Genomic DNA, 17,211 nt, shown 5'->3' on the forward strand with positions numbered 1-17,211 from the left:
TCAGTCGTCGATGGATGTTTGAGCTTGAGTTGAAATCCATTCTTCCATAAGTGGTTGCCGGGTTGGCTCGGATTCCACGGCATTTGGTCTGGTTTTGCCGCCCTTGCGTTTGATCAACAAACACAAAACCCATCCACAGATATTGAAGCTCTCATAATTGGTGCTGAAACGAAGCTTTTTTTCGTCACCAGCCTCGTCCTCGGGTTGCACCTGGTCTGTCCTTTGCCCGTCCCTTGATGCAACGTCATCCGCAGATTCAGGAATATTGTGCAATTCTAGATCGGCTTCATCGTCACTCTCGATCATAATCTCACCACCCGCCAAGCTAACCGGGTTGGCAGCTGTATCCTCTGAAACATGTTCCGGTTTGACCTCCAGGTTCAAGTCTTGACCCTCCCTGTGGAATGTCTTGTTTCGCGTGAGGAGCGAATGGCGGGTGCGGGTTTCGCGAAGGAAGATGGCCACTTCGAACTCATCTACACAATGCGTTAGCTTGTCAATTACATGAAACACATGACGTCCTACCCTCTGCGACAACATCCTTAACCGGTTTTCCCTTCTTGCGCATGAATAGCCGCTCATTCTCTTCGCGCAGCTTCGGCAGGACCAACGGTCGAATGGCAGCGATGACGCGCGGAAGGACAGGATCGCGAGGATTCAAGAGCCATCGTGAATCAGATGGTTTATCCAGATAGATGCGACACTCCAGTACTGAATATTTGCTGATGCGGAGATATCGTCGAATGGGAGCCATGTTTAAAGAAGTGTTGGGATGTCAAGCAGCTTCCGATGACCTCAAGATCGCGCCAAGCCCCTTTGGCGCCGGTGCTCTGATTGGCGATCGAGACGCCTTTCTCTCCCCAAGGGGGTCAACCACGTTCCTTCGAACCTTGCAATCTTCAAGTCTCATGCGATTCAAACTACAGAGTATCATGGCAGCACATGGATCAACTACACGCGTAAGTGAGCTTCATCTCGTCCACGTGACTAGATCACCGCGAGCGGAAACTGACCCGTCCCCAAGGTCCTCACACGCCAAGTTGTACCGGCTACTTCCGGCTACAGCCAAGATTGTATTGGTCCTCAGGTACCCAGTACCAACCCAATAGAGTGCAAAGTCCGTCCTTGACGTCTTCGAGCTCCCAAGGTCCCCATGGATCCCACCTGGACTCCCCGCTAGTCCGCTGGATGGTTATATCCCGCAAATTTTGATTCGGTTTTGATTCTGTTCCTGAGGTGATCGCTGGCTTTTATATCTCTACGCGGCTGAGTTTTCCGACCTCGCTCCCAGGGTACTCGTCTCGGTAGGAGGAAACCTATTAGAATCGAAAAGTTTGCACCGTACGGCTCACACAGTGCAACCGATATACGCGCGCGACCGAAAGGGGAAGCAACTCCTTCAATTGTCACGTCCGAGCCAATCGTATCTGCAGGCTGTCTTGCAGAGTTCAGCGTTTGCCAGGATCTCCTAGTGATCTCATGCGCGGTTAGTGGGTCAACTACATCTCTCGCGTACTATCGAGGACCTTGGGGATTGCGAGCGTTTCGCACACCCCCGCCGCACGTTTGTGGTCGCCAAACGTATTCTTCTCAACTTCAACCGTGAACACGAATCTTCTCTCGTCAATTGAGATACTTACACGGACATCCGCTGTTCGTTTCATTCGGTACACTTAATTCGCCTTCATAGACATTTGATTTCATCCCGCCTTTGATCCACACTTCTTGTGTCACCATCAATCGGCTAAAATGGAATCTTACTCTACCCTCCTCAAGCGTGAAGACGCTTGTGACTCCGGTAATGAGTTCGACGGCCGCATGGGCCTGCGGATCTCCTCTATCTTCGTGATCATGGTTGGCTCCATGTTTGGTGCTCTACTCCCTGTCTTTGCCCGCCGCTACACTAAGAATGGTGGATTTCCTAAATGGGCATTTTTTGTCGCCAAGTACTTCGGATCTGGTGTGATCATTGCCACTGCCTTTATCCATCTCTTAGCCCCCGCAGAAGAGGCTCTAACCAATGAGTGCTTGACCGGTCCAATCACCGAATACAGCTGGGTTGAGGGCATCATCCTAATGACCATTGTTGTTCTTTTCTTCGTGGAGCTGATGGTGATGCGTTTCTCTCGCTTTGGCCAAGGCCATGTACACGACGAGGAAGGCCACACCCATACTCAACTCGATGACTCCTCTGTTGTCAATGAAGCCACTGAACCCAAGCATCACATGCCGGGAGAAGATCATCTTGGTCATACCCGTGAACATCACGACAACACCAGCGACTCTGAAAATGAGGTGCTGGGGATTGAGGATTACGCCGCTCAGCTCACTTCGATCTTCATCCTAGAGTTCGGTCTCATCTTCCACTCTATCTTCATCGGTCTCACCCTTGCGGTCTCTGGCTCCGAATTCACTACGCTCTACATTGTGCTTGTCTTCCATCAGACCTTTGAAGGGCTCGGTCTTGGTTCTCGTCTGGCTACGATTCCTTGGCCCAAATCAAAGCGCAACACTCCCTACTTCCTGGGATTTGCCTTTGGACTATCAACTCCGATTGCCATCGCTATCGGCTTGGGTGTTCGAAACAGCTACCCGCCCACTGGACGAACCACACTCATCGTCAACGGCGTCTTCGACTCTATCTCTGCTGGCATCCTTATCTACACTGCCCTTGTTGAGCTGATGGCCCATGAGTTCATGTTCAGCCATTCCATGCGCAATGCTCCCATCCGCGATGTGTTGCTTGCTTTCTTCCTTCTTTGCGCTGGAGCTGCCCTCATGGCTTTGCTGGGCAAATGGGCGTAAAGGGATTTCCTTTGCATCTACCGAAAATCCAGGGCGATTCCTTCCGTCTAATGTGTCACGTCTTTGCTTTTCTATTCACAACTTTTTTACTTATGGTCACATATCGTTTCTGCATCTGTGATACCCATGGGATCCGGGCCAGTTTTAGCCATACACATATCGGCGTTTAGCGAATATTCTTATTTGGACCAATAAACCAAGATTCACTCAGAGCAATATCATATAAAATCTCCGTAGACGATGCTAAGCATAATATGTAGCCATGACCTATTGGCAGTGATATACCCACGTGGGTGATACCAAGCCTCTTGGGAATTAGCTTAATTTTGAGTTTATGCTTGGCCTCCTCCTGATATAGGGCTGGTTCCTGGTGACAGGGATTCCCCGCTCTGACTTGTACAACAAGATGAAAATGAAATACATAGGTGCGACTTCTCGAACGTCTCTTCTTGTTCTTCTCTCTTCTCTGATCCCACTTAGTTCCGTCTCAAAGAGCCACGGTGAACCTTTGATCCAAAGTCATCTCTTAGGGCTGACGAGATGGCTTCGGAGCGTGACTTGACTGCACTTCCCAAGTGTGATGAGACTGTGGTTGTGACACGCGACACCATTGAGCACGATGATACTACTCCCTCGTCGGATGTGTCGTCGAAGCGACAAAGTCTGTCTGATCTCTTCACTATTGTAGGTGTTTCATCCTGATATACCTGCGTATACCCACTACCCACTATACCTTCCACTATAACAACTAATTATGACCTTCGATAGTTTGCTAGTGGGTTCGCATTGATCAGTGATGGATATCAGAATAACCTGATGTGAGTCAACCGTTGTTTCTGTCATACATGAGTGGATCTGATGTCAGTCATGAATATATAGGACGATGACCAACGTCCTCCTCAAGAAGGAATACCCGAAGGAATACACCACTACTGTCAGCACACGTGTTTCTAATGCTTTGCTTGTCGGCGAAGTTATCGGACAGGTCATCATCGGGTAGGGATCAGATATGGCGACTATATATACCGTCTAACGACTGACAATATAGATTAACATGCGACTATCTCGGTCGTAAGACCGCTATTGTCTTCACCACCTTCATGATTGTCATCGGAGGGATCCTCGCCACAGCCTCCCATGGCGTCACAATCGAGGGCATGTTCTGGATGATGACGGTTGCCCGTGGTATCGTTGGGTTTGGCAAGTCCACCTCCAAGACAGAAACCAGCACCCCATACATTCCATACTAACAGCCTCCAGGCGCTGGTGGCGAGTATCCAGCATCCTCGACCTCTGCCTCGGAAGCAGCAAACGATCTAACCCCCAAGCACCGAGGACCGGCATTCATCATGGTGACCAACTTCCCCCTGTCATTCGGGGGCCCATTCGCAGTATCGATCTTCTTAATTGTACTCTCCGCCTGCCACCAGTCTCACTACAGCACCGTGTGGCGAGTATGCTTTGGCATAGGGTGCATTTGGCCGCTGTCAGTATTCTATTTCCGCATCCGCATGCTGAACTCCCTTCTGTACCGACGCGGCGCAATCAAGAAGCGCGTGCCCTACATGCTAGTGCTACGGTATTATTGGAAAGCATTGATCGGCACTTGCGGTGCCTGGTTCCTCTACGGTAAGAGCGAGCCCCAGTACTTACAGACATTACAGACACGCAGTAGTAACATCTACAGACTTCGTCACGTTCCCCAACGGCGTCTTCTCCGGCACAATCATTTCCTCGGTCGTGCATGACGGGACAATCCTGCACACGGGTGAATGGCAACTCCTCCTCGGCGCAATCGCCCTCCCAGGCGTCTTCCTAGGCGCCGTTCTCTGCGATCGTGTCGGCCGCAAACCTATCATGATGATCGGCTTCAGCGGGTACCTCATCTTCGGCCTGGTAATCGGCTGCGCCTACGACCGTATCACCAAGATCATCCCTCTCTTCGTCGTCTTCTACGGACTGATGCAGAGCTCAGGCAACTTCGGCCCGGGGAATATGCTCGGGCTGCTTTCATCTGAATCGTATGCTACCGGTGTGCGCGGTACTTGCTATGGGATTTCTGCGGCTATTGGGAAGGCGGGGGCTGCTGTCGGTACGCAGGCTTTCCAGCCGATTAGGAGCCATCTGGGTGATAAGTGGACTTTTATTGTTGCTGCTATTTGTGGGGTTGTTGGTGTTCTGGTGACTTACTTCTTTGTGCCTGGTTTGACGGGGGAGGATTTGAGGGTAAGGGATGAGAGGTTCCGGGCTTATCTGGTTACGAATGGTTGGGATGGGGATATGGGGGAGGATGATTTGCAAGCTGCTGCGGATGAGACGGTTGGTGAGGGCATTCCTGGTGATAAGGTTGTGGATCAGACAGTTAGGAGTTAGGTCGATGGACAGCAATGGACGGGGAGTTAGGGATCGGATGTTATCGTGTTTTGAAATGGCAATTGCTTGAACCGAAGTACAAGAAGATATGCAATCATAAACAGACTAGACTACCACATTATATATTTATATCTATGTAGAGCTGCTAACCCGACCTCGGGATTTATGTTTGTGACATATCGAGATCACTTTTAGATCTCACAAAATACCCTCTTTCATCCAATGACATTGAAATAACATGCTTCAAGAAGCATCGATCTAGTATATTTCATCTATAACCATTTTGAACGGGGATATGAAAAGCACAGACCAACGCTAAACCCTCCGTCCCATCTCCGCCCATCTGTCCACATCCCCAGTCCCCCAATCCCCCATCTCTGCCATACCAAAATGCGTCTCACCTCCATCCTCGTCGCCGCTCTGGGCTCCCTCGCCGCCGCCGCCGATCTCGGCATCGAAGTCACCAACGCTGTCGAATGCACCCGCAAGACAGTCAAGGGCGACGGAGTCTCCATGCACTACCGCGGCACCCTGCAGTCCGACGGATCCGAGTTCGACAACAGCTACAAGCGCAAAGCGCCGTTGAACTTCAAGCTGGGTACCGGCCGTGTCATCAAGGGGTGAGTTAGAAGATCGGAGAAATGCGCAATTGCGTTACAGATTCTCCCCGTTTTGTTTACTGTGCTAATGCTCTTCCGACACAGATGGGACCAGGGTCTGCTGGATATGTGCATTGGCGAGAAGCGCACGCTGACTATCCCTCCTGAGTTCGGTTACGGTGATCGTGGTGTTGGCCCTATCCCCGGCGGTGCGACGTTGGTGTTTGAGACTGAGTTGGTTGCTATTGACGGTGTCAAGGATGAGCTTTGAGCGTGTGCTTGGTGATGTTATTTTCTCTCTGGGAGGGAAAAGTTGAAGCTACGATCTTATACCAATACATATTTTTTTTTGCATGCGAGTCGCTTTATATTATAGTAGCAGGGTATCTCATCTATATGTGGTAAGATGTACACGGTTTACAAACTGGCTGAAACGATATAAACAGAAAAATCCAAACAAGGCAGATCAGTCCATCGCATCGAGCTCATTCTCGGCCTGGGTGTCATGCTCCGAAACCAGAATCCCGACGAGACATTCGCCGAGGATACCCTCCCAGTTGACCCACGGATGGATCTCCTGGAATAGCTGCGCAGAGTCCTTCCCCGCGCCGCGGAGGAGCTCGCCCTTCCCGCCTGGGTGGTAGGGAGCATAGGGCGAGATATTGTATACCTTGCCATGGTAAGAGGTCCAGGCATCTCGGCCCTTGCGCCCATGCTGCTGCTTTAGCATTGACGGGGTGACCCGCAACAGGCCTGGGGGAAGGCCTTCGCCGCGCAGCTGGTTCTTCGGATTTGCCGCTCGCGCTGCCCAGTCGAGGGGTGAGAATCCCGGCTCGAGAACCACTTGGCGCGAGGAGGATTTCTTGAGCGATAATTGGGCTGGGGAGAGGGTGCTGCTCGTAAGACGACTGCCGATGTTCGGTGGGCCGCCTCGTTGGGAGGCTGCTGCCGATGGCGGTGGGGCGAGGGAACTGCCGCTGGGCCGTGGCGGTTGAAGTGTGCTCGTTGGGGAGAGACGATTCGGTTGAGGTGTTGGTCGGGGTACTGGGGGAGGAGGCATCAAGGAGGCGCTGGTGGTTGCTGTCTTGGGGTTAGGTGATTGCGCGGGGAATGGCCGCGGTAGGGGTTGGGGCTTTGATTCCTCATGGTTTCGATCTGTCGATGATGAGGGCTCTGTTGTTCCAATCGAGATTTGGGAGATGGAAGGCATCGCGGCGGGTTGTGAGGTCTCGCTCTCGTCGCTGTCCAGGCTGAACGTGGGGACCGCACGGACAGGGAGCGGTGCGCTCGAAGCCGAAGCCTTGGGTGTGCTTTGTGAATCCTCCTCCACTATATCTATTGATTCTGAAGGCCCTGGGGCAGTCTTGCCTTGCGCGGGCTTGTCTGCGGTGGTAGCGGCAAATGGCGTGTCGGGGCTGGGTTCCGGAGGGGCAAAGGAACGAGACTCGGTCCAACTGCGCGGAGGATACCGGTACAGAAAATAAGCTGTAGTTGCGATGAGCACACCCACGCCTACCCAGCCCATACTGAATGAATAGGGCAGAACGTACTGGAGTTGAGTGAGTTAAGATCTGCTGTACCTGATTGGAATCATCTTGCAGATTCGCCGAGAGAGATGGCCCGTGCGCTGTCAATGGATCTAGGCTTCATACAACGGACAATGTACTCCGTATAGAAAGTTGCATATTCAATTGCGTATAAGATAATAGCTTATTAGACCCGAGAGTTAGTATTCTATTCACATATCTAAAATCAGAAAAGAGCCACGATGGGTATATCTGCGCAAGTGCCGAGAAAATGTTGCCCATTGCCATCCATCTACCAGACACTGGCAAGTCTGGGGAAGGAATCAACTCCGGGGAAGCCACCTAATGCCACCAATGAGGCGTCATAACTAAATAAAGTATCGATCTCATTTCGAAGGGCGTTCATGATGTCAGTTTATCATCATGGTCCATTCAAGAACACTGCGCATGGCCTTTTCATCAGTGATACAGCGGAGAAATCCTGCACATCAACTACCCTAGCATGGTTGTGGCTCACAGGGCTCTGAGGGACCAGATGTTCCGTAAAACGATGTCTACCTCAGATATAATCACACTTTTTGATGCTGGGGCTGGTCAAGTAAGTATCAGCGTGTGTATTCCTTTCACAGATATCATACTTATCATGAGAGATAGTCTCAGGGGAACAGGAAGCATCAGGAGGATCGGTGCACGGTGATTTTCCCGAATCAGTTTCCTTCAAGTATGAAGGACAATGTTGCATTCTTTGCAATATATGATGGCCAGTAAGAAGAACCACGACTTGTCTCCTTTGGCCAACGTCTTGGGATTGACTGTTATTTTCAGCGGTTCTGGGCTGGTTTCAGAACAAGTCCATCATAGTTTGCACCACTTGCTTGCGCAGCGTCCGGAATTCGAACATGAAGATTGGGTGGGAGCCATCAAGGAAGCCCTGGCCGAAGAAGACCGCATTTTACTCGAAAGGTTCAAGCATGAATCTGCCGAACCTGCCCTTTCAGGGTCAACGGTGGCGATATGTTGCATTAACCTCACCCAGGGCGACATGGTCGTCTCCAATCTAGGCGATTCACATGTTATCCTGGCCGAGCGGGACCGGAAAACAGAGCACCCGTATCATATAGTAGGGTTATTGATTTGAGCAGGGCTGAGCATGGACGTTAACAGGATACTAGCGACGTCTCACCGAGGCTCACAAGCCCGAAATGCCCAGCGAAAAGGCCCGAATTGAAGATGCAGGCGGAGCAGTTGTCAACCGCAGCGGCACAGACCGGCTTGGTGGGTTGATAGAGATATGGGAAAAAATCCAAGTACTAATGATGGGACAGGGTCCTTGAACATGTCTCGAGCATTAGGCGACCTGCAGTACAAGAACCCGGTGAATACGTTCACGGACAACTCCGTGTTAGACCCCTCCTCGGCTACCAGCCGATCGGAATCTCGGGGCAACTTCCTGTCCAATGAACCCTATACTTCGCGGCGGACATTGCACACAGACCGCCGTTACCTGTTAGTGGTGGTCTCCGACGGGGTTACTGATCGGGTGGACGACGCCAGCCTGGTGCAACACGTGATGAAATTGTCGATGCGGGGAAGACCAGCGAGTGAGATCGCACAAGAAATCGCCACCAGTAGCGCCAATACACCTCACAGTGACAATGCATCGTGCATTATAGCGATGCTGGATGGACAGGGATCGTGAAACCAATACTATGCGATGTAGGCGACTCCGTTGTCCAGAGAATGTTGTGCAGCTGTGCCACTTGCAGCCCACCAACGGTTCGCTCCTTACCCAATGAAGAAGGTGGTGTTGGTGATTTCCGAGTTTTAATCTTGGGCTTCTTTTTTTTTCCAAGAAGTTCTTATTTCTTGGAAGCTAACAGAAATTATCTCAAAAGACAAGTCCCTAGAGCCAATCAATCCAGTGGGTGGCGTTTATACGGAGAATTCCATGGGGTTTACTCGGCTTTGGCCTTGGGTTTCATTCTTCGCTCAACTTGTATACAACTATACGCATAAGAACTGCCTAGATAGAGGTAGAAGGGATCCCTTGGATCATTGAGTCCATTGGATCATCGAAGCATGGAACGATCAGTTCCTAACAGTCTAGTGTTATATATCGAACACGCGGATAAATGAGGGTTTGTCGCTTACTGCCGCTTTATCCTTTTTCATCTAAGATGCAGCCGAACTCCAATGGATCTGGAAGAACAGGGGCTCTTAATGGACCAATCTGCTGGAAATCTGTCAAACTCCTTTAGGCAGGCGACTCGTTCTCGGGGTGGAGTTAAAAAAAAAGAAGCATAAGATCCGGGTTATAGGCACCTTCCAGAACGGTCAACCCTGAAGAGGATCTCCCGTCGTTGATACAAAGTCGCCCATCATCCAACTTGCCACCTTTTTTTTTCCCTTACTTTTTCTTTCCCTTTCTTCTTCTCGGATTTTATTTTGTCGTTATTGCGTTGACTTCGTTTCCCTATATAATTTCACCCGAATGAGCCTGACCAACACCCGGGCTCCTCCGACTCAAACATCCGGCATGGCACCAAAGCAATGGGGTAATTTTCACGTCGGAAGAGAATGTGGCCATCAAAAGTGGTCTCGACAAAATACCCCGAAGCTTACAGTCTCGTCCGGGGAGACGGTCACTTTTGACGCCATCGACAGTAGCAATGGCCAGCTTGACACGTCATCCCAGGCCTCGGCCATCAAGACCTTGGATCTCGGTCTAGTCAATCCCGTCTTCGGCCCGATTTATATGAACGACGCCCAGCCCGGCGACGTCCTCAAGGTGGAAGTTCTCGACCTGGAAGTTGCCGATTGGGGCTGGTCCGCCATCATTCCAGGTTTCGGTCTGCTGGCAGACGAATTCCTAGAACCCGAGATCAAGATCTGGGAACTAAACCGCGAAGCCGGCTTCGCTCAGTTTAAGGATATGCGCATCCCGCTGCGTCCCTTCCTTGGATGCATGGGTCTCGCCCCCGCCAGCGATGAAGAACTTTCGACTGTGCCGCCCACAAACGCCGGCGGAAACATGGATTGCCGCGAGCTGAGTGTCGGCTCTACCGTTTATCTTCCTGTTCAGACTGCCGGTGCCTTCTTCAGCTGCGGTGATGGCCATGCCGCCCAGGGCCACGGTGAGGTCTGCGGCACTGCCATCGAAACCCCGATCCGCGCTACCCTCCGCTTTGAACTCCTCAAGGACCAGACCTGGATGACCGCTCCTCAATTCCAGACTCCGCCCCGCGCGCAAATACCAAACCCCCTGCCCGACCTGGGAACTTATGGTGCTCTCGGCATTGCTCCTGACCTGTACGAGGCTACCAGAAGCGCGACCCGGAATCTTATTCAGTGGTTGGTGCAGACTAAGGGTCTTACTCGCAGCGAGGCATACATTCTTGCTAGTGTTGCTGGTGACCTGCAGATTGCCGAAGTAGTCAACGTGCCGAACTTTGAAGTGGCTATGACTTTGCCTTTGGGCATTTTCTCTTAATTCTTCCCTTTTTTGCTTCTTGTTTTGATGTCCATTGTTGATTTCAAGAGGACATATACTGGCATGATACCCTCCCGAGAACTTTGATTTATTTTGATTTCATTTGAATTGGACATATATTGGTGTGGATGAGATGATGCATTTGCATGCAGAGCAAGCGTTAAGCGAGCATTATATTCTTTACATAATTGAATACCATGGGCTGATATTTCCGAAATTGGATACTCGGTAGCTGTGAAGCAAGCCTACGGCAGATTCAAACAATAGTATAAGGATAACTGCCTAACTATAGACCTATTCTATGAGACTGGACAAAGGCGAGGAAATCCGTTCTGCTTCACTCCTTAACCGGGTCTGGCCAAATGGCTAAGTGGCCTAAAATCCCGAAGTCTTCCGCTCATCCCCTATGTAGCCTGTCCAAATGTCCACTGAAACACAAAAACCTCACCACTAGCCTTCAGGGCTCCGGCAGTGAATTACCGAACTCCGCCACCCAGGAATTGGCCGTGCGTGCCAATCTTCAACCCTTGTCCCACTCGCCCACTTCCCTTGAGCGCTTGTATCAGATAGGCAGGTCGGGATTCGGAACGGAGAAAGACATAGGGCCCACTACCGGTGAAAGCTGAACGTAGAATAATCGAGCAGAATCAAAAAGAAGGGATATCCCTTCCAGCGAGTCATGCAAGGTAACCCCCGACATCCCGGGGTGATGCCTGTTAGATTCAAATTTTTCTTTAGTTTGCATGTTAGGACAAGGGTCCCAGGTTCCTACATCGGACTCCGAAGACTGCATATTCGAGTTCAAACGACCACGTATATCGTTCGAGCTTGATTTGAAATCATGCCCAGGCTGGGAAAATGTGGGAAGGTGACGGTTGGCGGACGTTTTCGGTACAGAGAAATCCACCAGGCCTATCATACCTGGGTAACACTTGGGGCCTTCCGGGTTATCTGTGTTATAATGAAACGATTGGCCTTTTTTTTGGTTCCGAGATCGAGATCGTTGAGCAGGGATTATCTTAAAGTTTGACGCTTGTGAAGAGATGTCATATTCGTGAAAAGGTCTAGTGTGCAATGGAGACTCGGGATAGCTCTTTGGTCCACCTGAGTAGGGCTTTCAAGGAAACTTACGTATGCATATACGTCTCGTCTCTTCCGACCTGCCTGAATAGGCTGTTGGATAGGTGCCTAGATGGGTTTGCTCCAGTATATGGAGCCATTTTTCTCTGGTTCTCTTGAGTGACCATATCCAACATAGAAGTTGAGCATCACCTGCCATTCTGGGTAATCTCCGTAAGTGGAGTTAGCAAGACGGGTCGCTGGTCTTGCCTTGCTTGAAGTAAAATATCTCGTTTAAGTGATTGTTGAGGCAATTGAGTAGATCTGGGCTGGCATCCGGCTCGACGTTCCAAGATGATAACCTTAAGTGATCGTTCAGCAATGTTGTCGGTATCTTCTCTATGAGAATACAGTACCAAAGAAGGTTTATACTGGAGCAATGCTCTGTTCACGGGATGGGGGAAGTCAATGCTTTGGATTTGTACAAACCACATGCCGACAGAAGCACCACCTTGGAAAGGTCTAGTGCAGTCTATACGAGAGAGACACGTGCGTCTATTCATCGCCTGCACTGTCAAGTACATATACCGATATGTGAAGTAGCAAGCAATATTAAAGTCAACCCCTTGGAAGGTTCTATGCCATTTAGACTAGAAAAGATGAGTATGATGCCCACGCCTGCATATGTGCTTAGTACTTTCTGGTATCGAGTTATCGCCACATTTATATTTGATTCTTACACAATGGCTAGAGAAGGTGTGAGATTCTTGAAATCCACATTTAAACCGAGAAACCAATAGGAAAGTACCTATATAGGATCAAAAGCCTGGAACATGTAGTACTGTGCTCAGACTAAACAGCTCTACCACTATCACCCACTGTCCTAACCTCATAATTAATCCTCTTGCAATATACCATGGATTCATCCTCAATAACCCGAGCAAAAATCAAGTATCAAATTCCTAATCCTTTAACTATTCAAAAAATCAATCTCGTCCGTATGCAGTGGAAGTGTCACATGACAACGCGTTTTCTCGCGCCTCCTCTCGCGAGCACCCTAGTATTGGTCCAACACCCCCACATGTCATGGATCCGATCTTAGATGGCTTGAATCATGCCCAGCGCGAGGCTGTGACCTCATCTGGATCTATTCTCCAAGTGCTTGCACCACCAGGTTCAGGCAAAACAAAGACATTGACCGCGCGTGTCGCCTACCTTCTCTCACACCACGGATACCAACCACAAGATGTTATCTGCTGTACATTCACCATTAAAGCCAGCCGTGAGATGCGAGAGCGGCTGGCAAAACTTATTGGTGAAAAGCTAGAATCGCGATTGATTCTTGGGACGTTCCATTCCATCTGTCGTCGCTACTTGGTCAAGTATGGATACTTGATCGGCTTGCGGAAGGGGTTTGGTATCGCGGATTCGGATGACACCCGCGCAATTATGAGGGTATGATTGTCCATAGTAAAATGTTATTCACTATTTCTGATGATGGTGGCAGAGGACTATCAAACGCCTGAAGTCTAGCATTGAACCCAAAGCAGCCCAAGGACGCATTTCGCGGCACAAAGCACATGGACTCAGCCCTGATGCCCTGGCTGACAGAGCCAAGGCAGAGGAATCGGAGCTTGTCGATATCTATCGCGACTATGAATCGGCATTGGCAGCTTCCAATCTCCTAGATTACGATGATCTCCTTCTGCGATGTGGGGATCTGCTACGAGCACACCCGCAATGTGTGTCAAATGTGCAGGCCGTTTTGGTGGATGAGTTCCAGGATACAAATATTATCCAGTACGAACTAATGAATTTGTTTGCATCGAAGAACCGACGGATTACCATCGTCGGAGATCCAGATCAAAGTATATACGGGTTTCGTTCTGCGGAGATCCAGAACCTCAAGCGGATGCAGCAGCGGTATTCGAACACGACTATTGTGCACTTGGCAGACAATTACCGCTCTGCGGGTTCTATTCTGAATGCAGCCCAAGAAGTCATTGAACAGGATGAGAGTCGACCTGCAAAAGCTCTCCAGGCCACACACTCGTTCGGAACATTGCCGGTATTGCGGAGACTTCCGAATCCCAACGCAGAGGCTCAGTGGATGGTCCTCGAAATTAAGCGATGTGCAGCGATGTCCGGTGGACTACTGCGCATGTCTGACTTCGCTGTCTTGCTTCGATCAGCTTCGCTATCTACACAAATTGAGACGGCATTTGGCAGAGCAGGTATACCATACAAGATGGTTGGAGGTCGCAAATTCTTCGATCGAACTGAAGTCAAAATCCTTCTTAATTATATGAGGGTTGTTAGCCACACGGGGCATTCGGATGCATTGTTGAATATCGTGAATGTTCCGCCGCGAAGGATCGGCGACGAGACGATCAAGCAATTGACTAGCGGTGCGGAAAGGGCCCAAGTCCCACTGTGGAACTTCATTAAGGACGTTATCCAAGGTCGACGTTCAACTGAGAAGAAACTACAAAAAGCCGCAGAGCAGGGCCTTTGCGTTTTGGTCAATTTGATTGAAGCCTCTAGACAAAAATTACAAGAGTGTGATGATGCATCCGCTCCACGTCTGCTGATTGAATTCATTGCCGAGCGTTTGTCGTTCCAGGAATACCTCATCAGAACATATCCACTTGACGAAGATAGTCGCTGGGCGAATGTCAAGGAACTTATGCACCAAGCTACTGAAGTGGCTGCATTTGAAGAGGAGGAGGTTGACAAAGAAATGGACCTGCCCGAAATCGAAGGCTTGCAGCAGCAGCAAGCACATCCTGGCGAAGAAGCTCTCACTCGATTCCTGGCAAATGTTGCCTTGGCTACGGAGATCACCACCAAAGAAGATAAGAAGGAGGAGGATCAACCTACTGAGAAAGTCACCATCTCGACCATCCACGCTGCTAAGGGCTTGGAGTGGCCAGTCATCTTTGTTCCTGCGGTCTACAATGGGAGTATCCCTCATTCTCGGGCGGAAGTGGTAGAAGAAGAGAGACGATTGTTGTATGTCGCGATGACAAGAGCACAAGCGCTGCTGTACTTGAGTATTCCTATTCGGCAACCCCGACTAGGAGAAGGAGAAGATGGCGCGACCACTTTAACGCCATTCCTCCCTCCCAAGTTGACCAAAACACGCTTTCGGCAAACGGGGCCATCACTCCATGAGGAGGTGGTGTATGCGATTGCGGATATTCTCCGCCGGCCCCGACCATCTTTGGAGGACATCTACAAGGGCCTCGATTTTCTTCCATCGACACTGGATGACCGGTGGACAGCCGAGGGCGAAGAAGATCGCAGCAAAATCGATGACACGTCTACTTCTCGTGACGCCTCTGACGAGCCGAATCCAAAGCGACGGCGCTCAGATATGCACCAAGGACCAACCTCGACCATCTACATGTCATCGACAGGGTTTACGATTCCTCCGACGGTCTCATCGGGCTTTACATCTGCTAGGGATTACATAGCGGCCAACCCCGAACCACCCGCGGAGTCAGCCTTAAAGCCCGCTGCAGATGCAGCTGGAGCAAACAAGCCGATCACGTCCAGCAGTGCAGGCCGCAAAGACGGGCTGACGCAAGCAAGCATTTCCAACTTCTTCGCAGGCCCAGGATCCTCCCAGAAGAGGGAACCAGTCCTACCTAGCCGCCGGCAGCCATCATCCACCGGCAGATACGAGATACCGCAATTGCAAAGGCAGCATCCAACAGCCAGAGGCAATCTTGTCCCCTCTGCTCTCTCCACTCACCGTGTGCAACCGCGGCCACTCATCCCAACGCGGCCAACGCTGGAGCCTACAAACGCTGATGGCTACACGTGGCTGGCCGCTCCATCCAAACCAACAACCTTGAACCCTGGCAGGACATCGATGACGCAGGAACAGAGCAGAAACAATGGTGCCACAGGCGGGCCAGCCGGAGCAAGCGAGGCGAAGCTCGAAACATCCACAGGCGGGTTCCAGGCGGCATCCACGTTCCACACGACCACGATGTCGATGATTCAACAAGCACCGCGACGGACGTTGGGAATTCGGCGCAGCATGAACGGGTGGCAAGATCGGATGAAGCGAGAGGGCGGTGGACAATCGCACTGAAACGCTTTTTCGAGGGGGCTGGTCTAGAATCCTGTGTCCCACCGGGGACTCGCAATCCCCACGCTTCGCAATCCCATTGCTAGTTCAGACGCGTTGCCGGGGAAGCTCGGGGTCATTTTGGAAAATGATTGACCAGGAAAGGGTTGACTGGGCCCGAATCGCGGCCTGGGATGGAGAATGACGCACATGCGTGCCCTACCAACGAGACTATGACTTGTTTATGCATTGCTATATAGGGACAGGTATATGCTTGCATACATGGATTATTATTTTTCGGGCTATCGGGAAAATAGACAGATCATCGAAGCCTAATCACGATTAGGCAGGGTCTCCCTGGGAGATACTATTGGAAGACATGGGCCAAAAAATGAGCATCCAAGAGAATAATCATTGCTCTGGACCCCAGTGGAGTTCTACTGGCGGTGAAAGGCGTCGGTACTCCGTCTCTAGGTACGGAGTAGGTCGGTAGTCTTATGTTGTACATTACTCCGTACGGAGAATGGAGAGGCCATGCAGCCGCCATTGGCGAGGAAATCATAGCGGTGAACGAAACCTGGGGAATTGCGTTTTTACCAGTCCAATTTCGACAAAATAGCCCCTGATGCTATTTACAGAGGAATGGGCTGACTCAGCATTATTGTACGGGTCACGCGTATAATACATAGAATACACTAGATTACCTTTTATTACCTTTTAGTACCTTTGATTGGCGGAGATGGCGGGTCACTAACGGTCCCGTACATACTGTTCGGTACCGTCTCGTACTGGCTCTTTGCTGCCGACGCCGCCGCCTGTCGCTGGCCACTGACTGGCTGCCCTGCTTTGGATCTGCTCCCCAGGCCAATCAATGCCCGGAGCGTGGCCCCAGAGGTAATTACCAGGAACCAAATACGTCAGGGGTGATCCATTCTCGATAGGAGCTCAACGTAGGTGTTCCCCGGAGTGTAGATCAGGTGAAGCTCAATGTGGAATGACCGTCTATACAAAAAGAAGCTCGTCGCCCTTCTTGCTTCATCCAAACTTTTACAACCAATTCCATCAACTACGGCCTTTCTATTTTATCGTCTTCTGCTATCCTCCGTATATACCTTTATATCCCTATCTTTTGTTTCGGATAATCGCCTCATAGTTCAACACTGTGTGCTGCTTCAAGCTTGACGCTCTTTCTATACATCGATCTGACCTCGACTCTTTAATACCCTAATATCTCTCGTCTCCCTTCATCTTTTCTTCTCCATACCTCCATCACCCTACACC

The 17,211-nt window shown here is 50.5% G+C and overlaps 8 protein-coding genes across 8 annotated transcripts; 6 read left to right on the plus strand and 2 right to left on the minus strand.

The window, feature by feature from the left end:
* On the minus strand, positions 1 to 754 carry N7457_008365 (uncharacterized protein; the record flags this gene model as incomplete). Its single annotated transcript, XM_057179408.1, has 2 exons — positions 1 to 476; positions 526 to 754. The coding sequence occupies 2 exons, from the start codon at positions 752 to 754 to the stop codon at positions 1 to 3; spliced, it is 705 nt and encodes a 234-aa protein (XP_057027794.1).
* Positions 755 to 1,749: 995 nt separating this feature from the next.
* Positions 1,750 to 2,805, plus strand: zrfB (low-affinity Zn(2+) transporter ZRT2; the record flags this gene model as incomplete). The annotated part of the gene is made up of 1 exon (XM_057179409.1): positions 1,750 to 2,805. One exon carries the CDS (start codon positions 1,750 to 1,752, stop codon positions 2,803 to 2,805), a length of 1,056 nt encoding a protein of 351 aa, XP_057027795.1.
* Positions 2,806 to 3,345: 540 nt separating this feature from the next.
* N7457_008367 (uncharacterized protein) lies at positions 3,346 to 5,178 on the plus strand (the record flags this gene model as incomplete). Its single annotated transcript, XM_057179410.1, has 6 exons — positions 3,346 to 3,489; positions 3,574 to 3,623; positions 3,685 to 3,801; positions 3,854 to 4,005; positions 4,066 to 4,434; positions 4,493 to 5,178. The coding sequence occupies 6 exons, from the start codon at positions 3,346 to 3,348 to the stop codon at positions 5,176 to 5,178; spliced, it is 1,518 nt and encodes a 505-aa protein (XP_057027796.1).
* Positions 5,179 to 5,568: 390 nt separating this feature from the next.
* fkbp3 (peptidylprolyl isomerase family protein FPR2) lies at positions 5,569 to 6,048 on the plus strand (the record flags this gene model as incomplete). The annotated part of the gene is made up of 2 exons (XM_057179411.1): positions 5,569 to 5,798; positions 5,883 to 6,048. The coding sequence occupies 2 exons, from the start codon at positions 5,569 to 5,571 to the stop codon at positions 6,046 to 6,048; spliced, it is 396 nt and encodes a 131-aa protein (XP_057027797.1).
* A 195-nt stretch (positions 6,049 to 6,243) lies between these two features.
* On the minus strand, positions 6,244 to 7,302 carry N7457_008369 (cytochrome b5-like heme/steroid binding domain-containing protein; the record flags this gene model as incomplete). Its single annotated transcript, XM_057179412.1, has 1 exon — positions 6,244 to 7,302. The coding sequence occupies one exon, from the start codon at positions 7,300 to 7,302 to the stop codon at positions 6,244 to 6,246; it is 1,059 nt and encodes a 352-aa protein (XP_057027798.1).
* Positions 7,303 to 8,026: 724 nt separating this feature from the next.
* N7457_008370 (PP2C family serine/threonine-protein phosphatase) lies at positions 8,027 to 9,002 on the plus strand (the record flags this gene model as incomplete). Its single annotated transcript, XM_057179413.1, has 4 exons — positions 8,027 to 8,067; positions 8,129 to 8,423; positions 8,476 to 8,578; positions 8,629 to 9,002. 4 exons carry the CDS (start codon positions 8,027 to 8,029, stop codon positions 9,000 to 9,002), a joined length of 813 nt encoding a protein of 270 aa, XP_057027799.1.
* An 837-nt stretch (positions 9,003 to 9,839) lies between these two features.
* Positions 9,840 to 10,793, plus strand: N7457_008371 (acetamidase/formamidase family protein; the record flags this gene model as incomplete). Its single annotated transcript, XM_057179414.1, has 1 exon — positions 9,840 to 10,793. One exon carries the CDS (start codon positions 9,840 to 9,842, stop codon positions 10,791 to 10,793), a length of 954 nt encoding a protein of 317 aa, XP_057027800.1.
* Positions 10,794 to 12,938: 2,145 nt separating this feature from the next.
* N7457_008372 (ATP-dependent helicase) lies at positions 12,939 to 15,954 on the plus strand (the record flags this gene model as incomplete). Its single annotated transcript, XM_057179415.1, has 2 exons — positions 12,939 to 13,307; positions 13,360 to 15,954. The coding sequence occupies 2 exons, from the start codon at positions 12,939 to 12,941 to the stop codon at positions 15,952 to 15,954; spliced, it is 2,964 nt and encodes a 987-aa protein (XP_057027801.1).
* Between the last annotated feature and the right edge of the window lie 1,257 nt (positions 15,955 to 17,211).

This window comes from Penicillium paradoxum (assembly GCF_028828445.1).
Source record: "Penicillium paradoxum strain IBT 22861 chromosome Unknown utg000007l_segment0_segment0, whole genome shotgun sequence".
In the NCBI taxonomy this organism is placed as follows: Eukaryota; Fungi; Ascomycota; class Eurotiomycetes; order Eurotiales; family Aspergillaceae; genus Penicillium; species Penicillium paradoxum.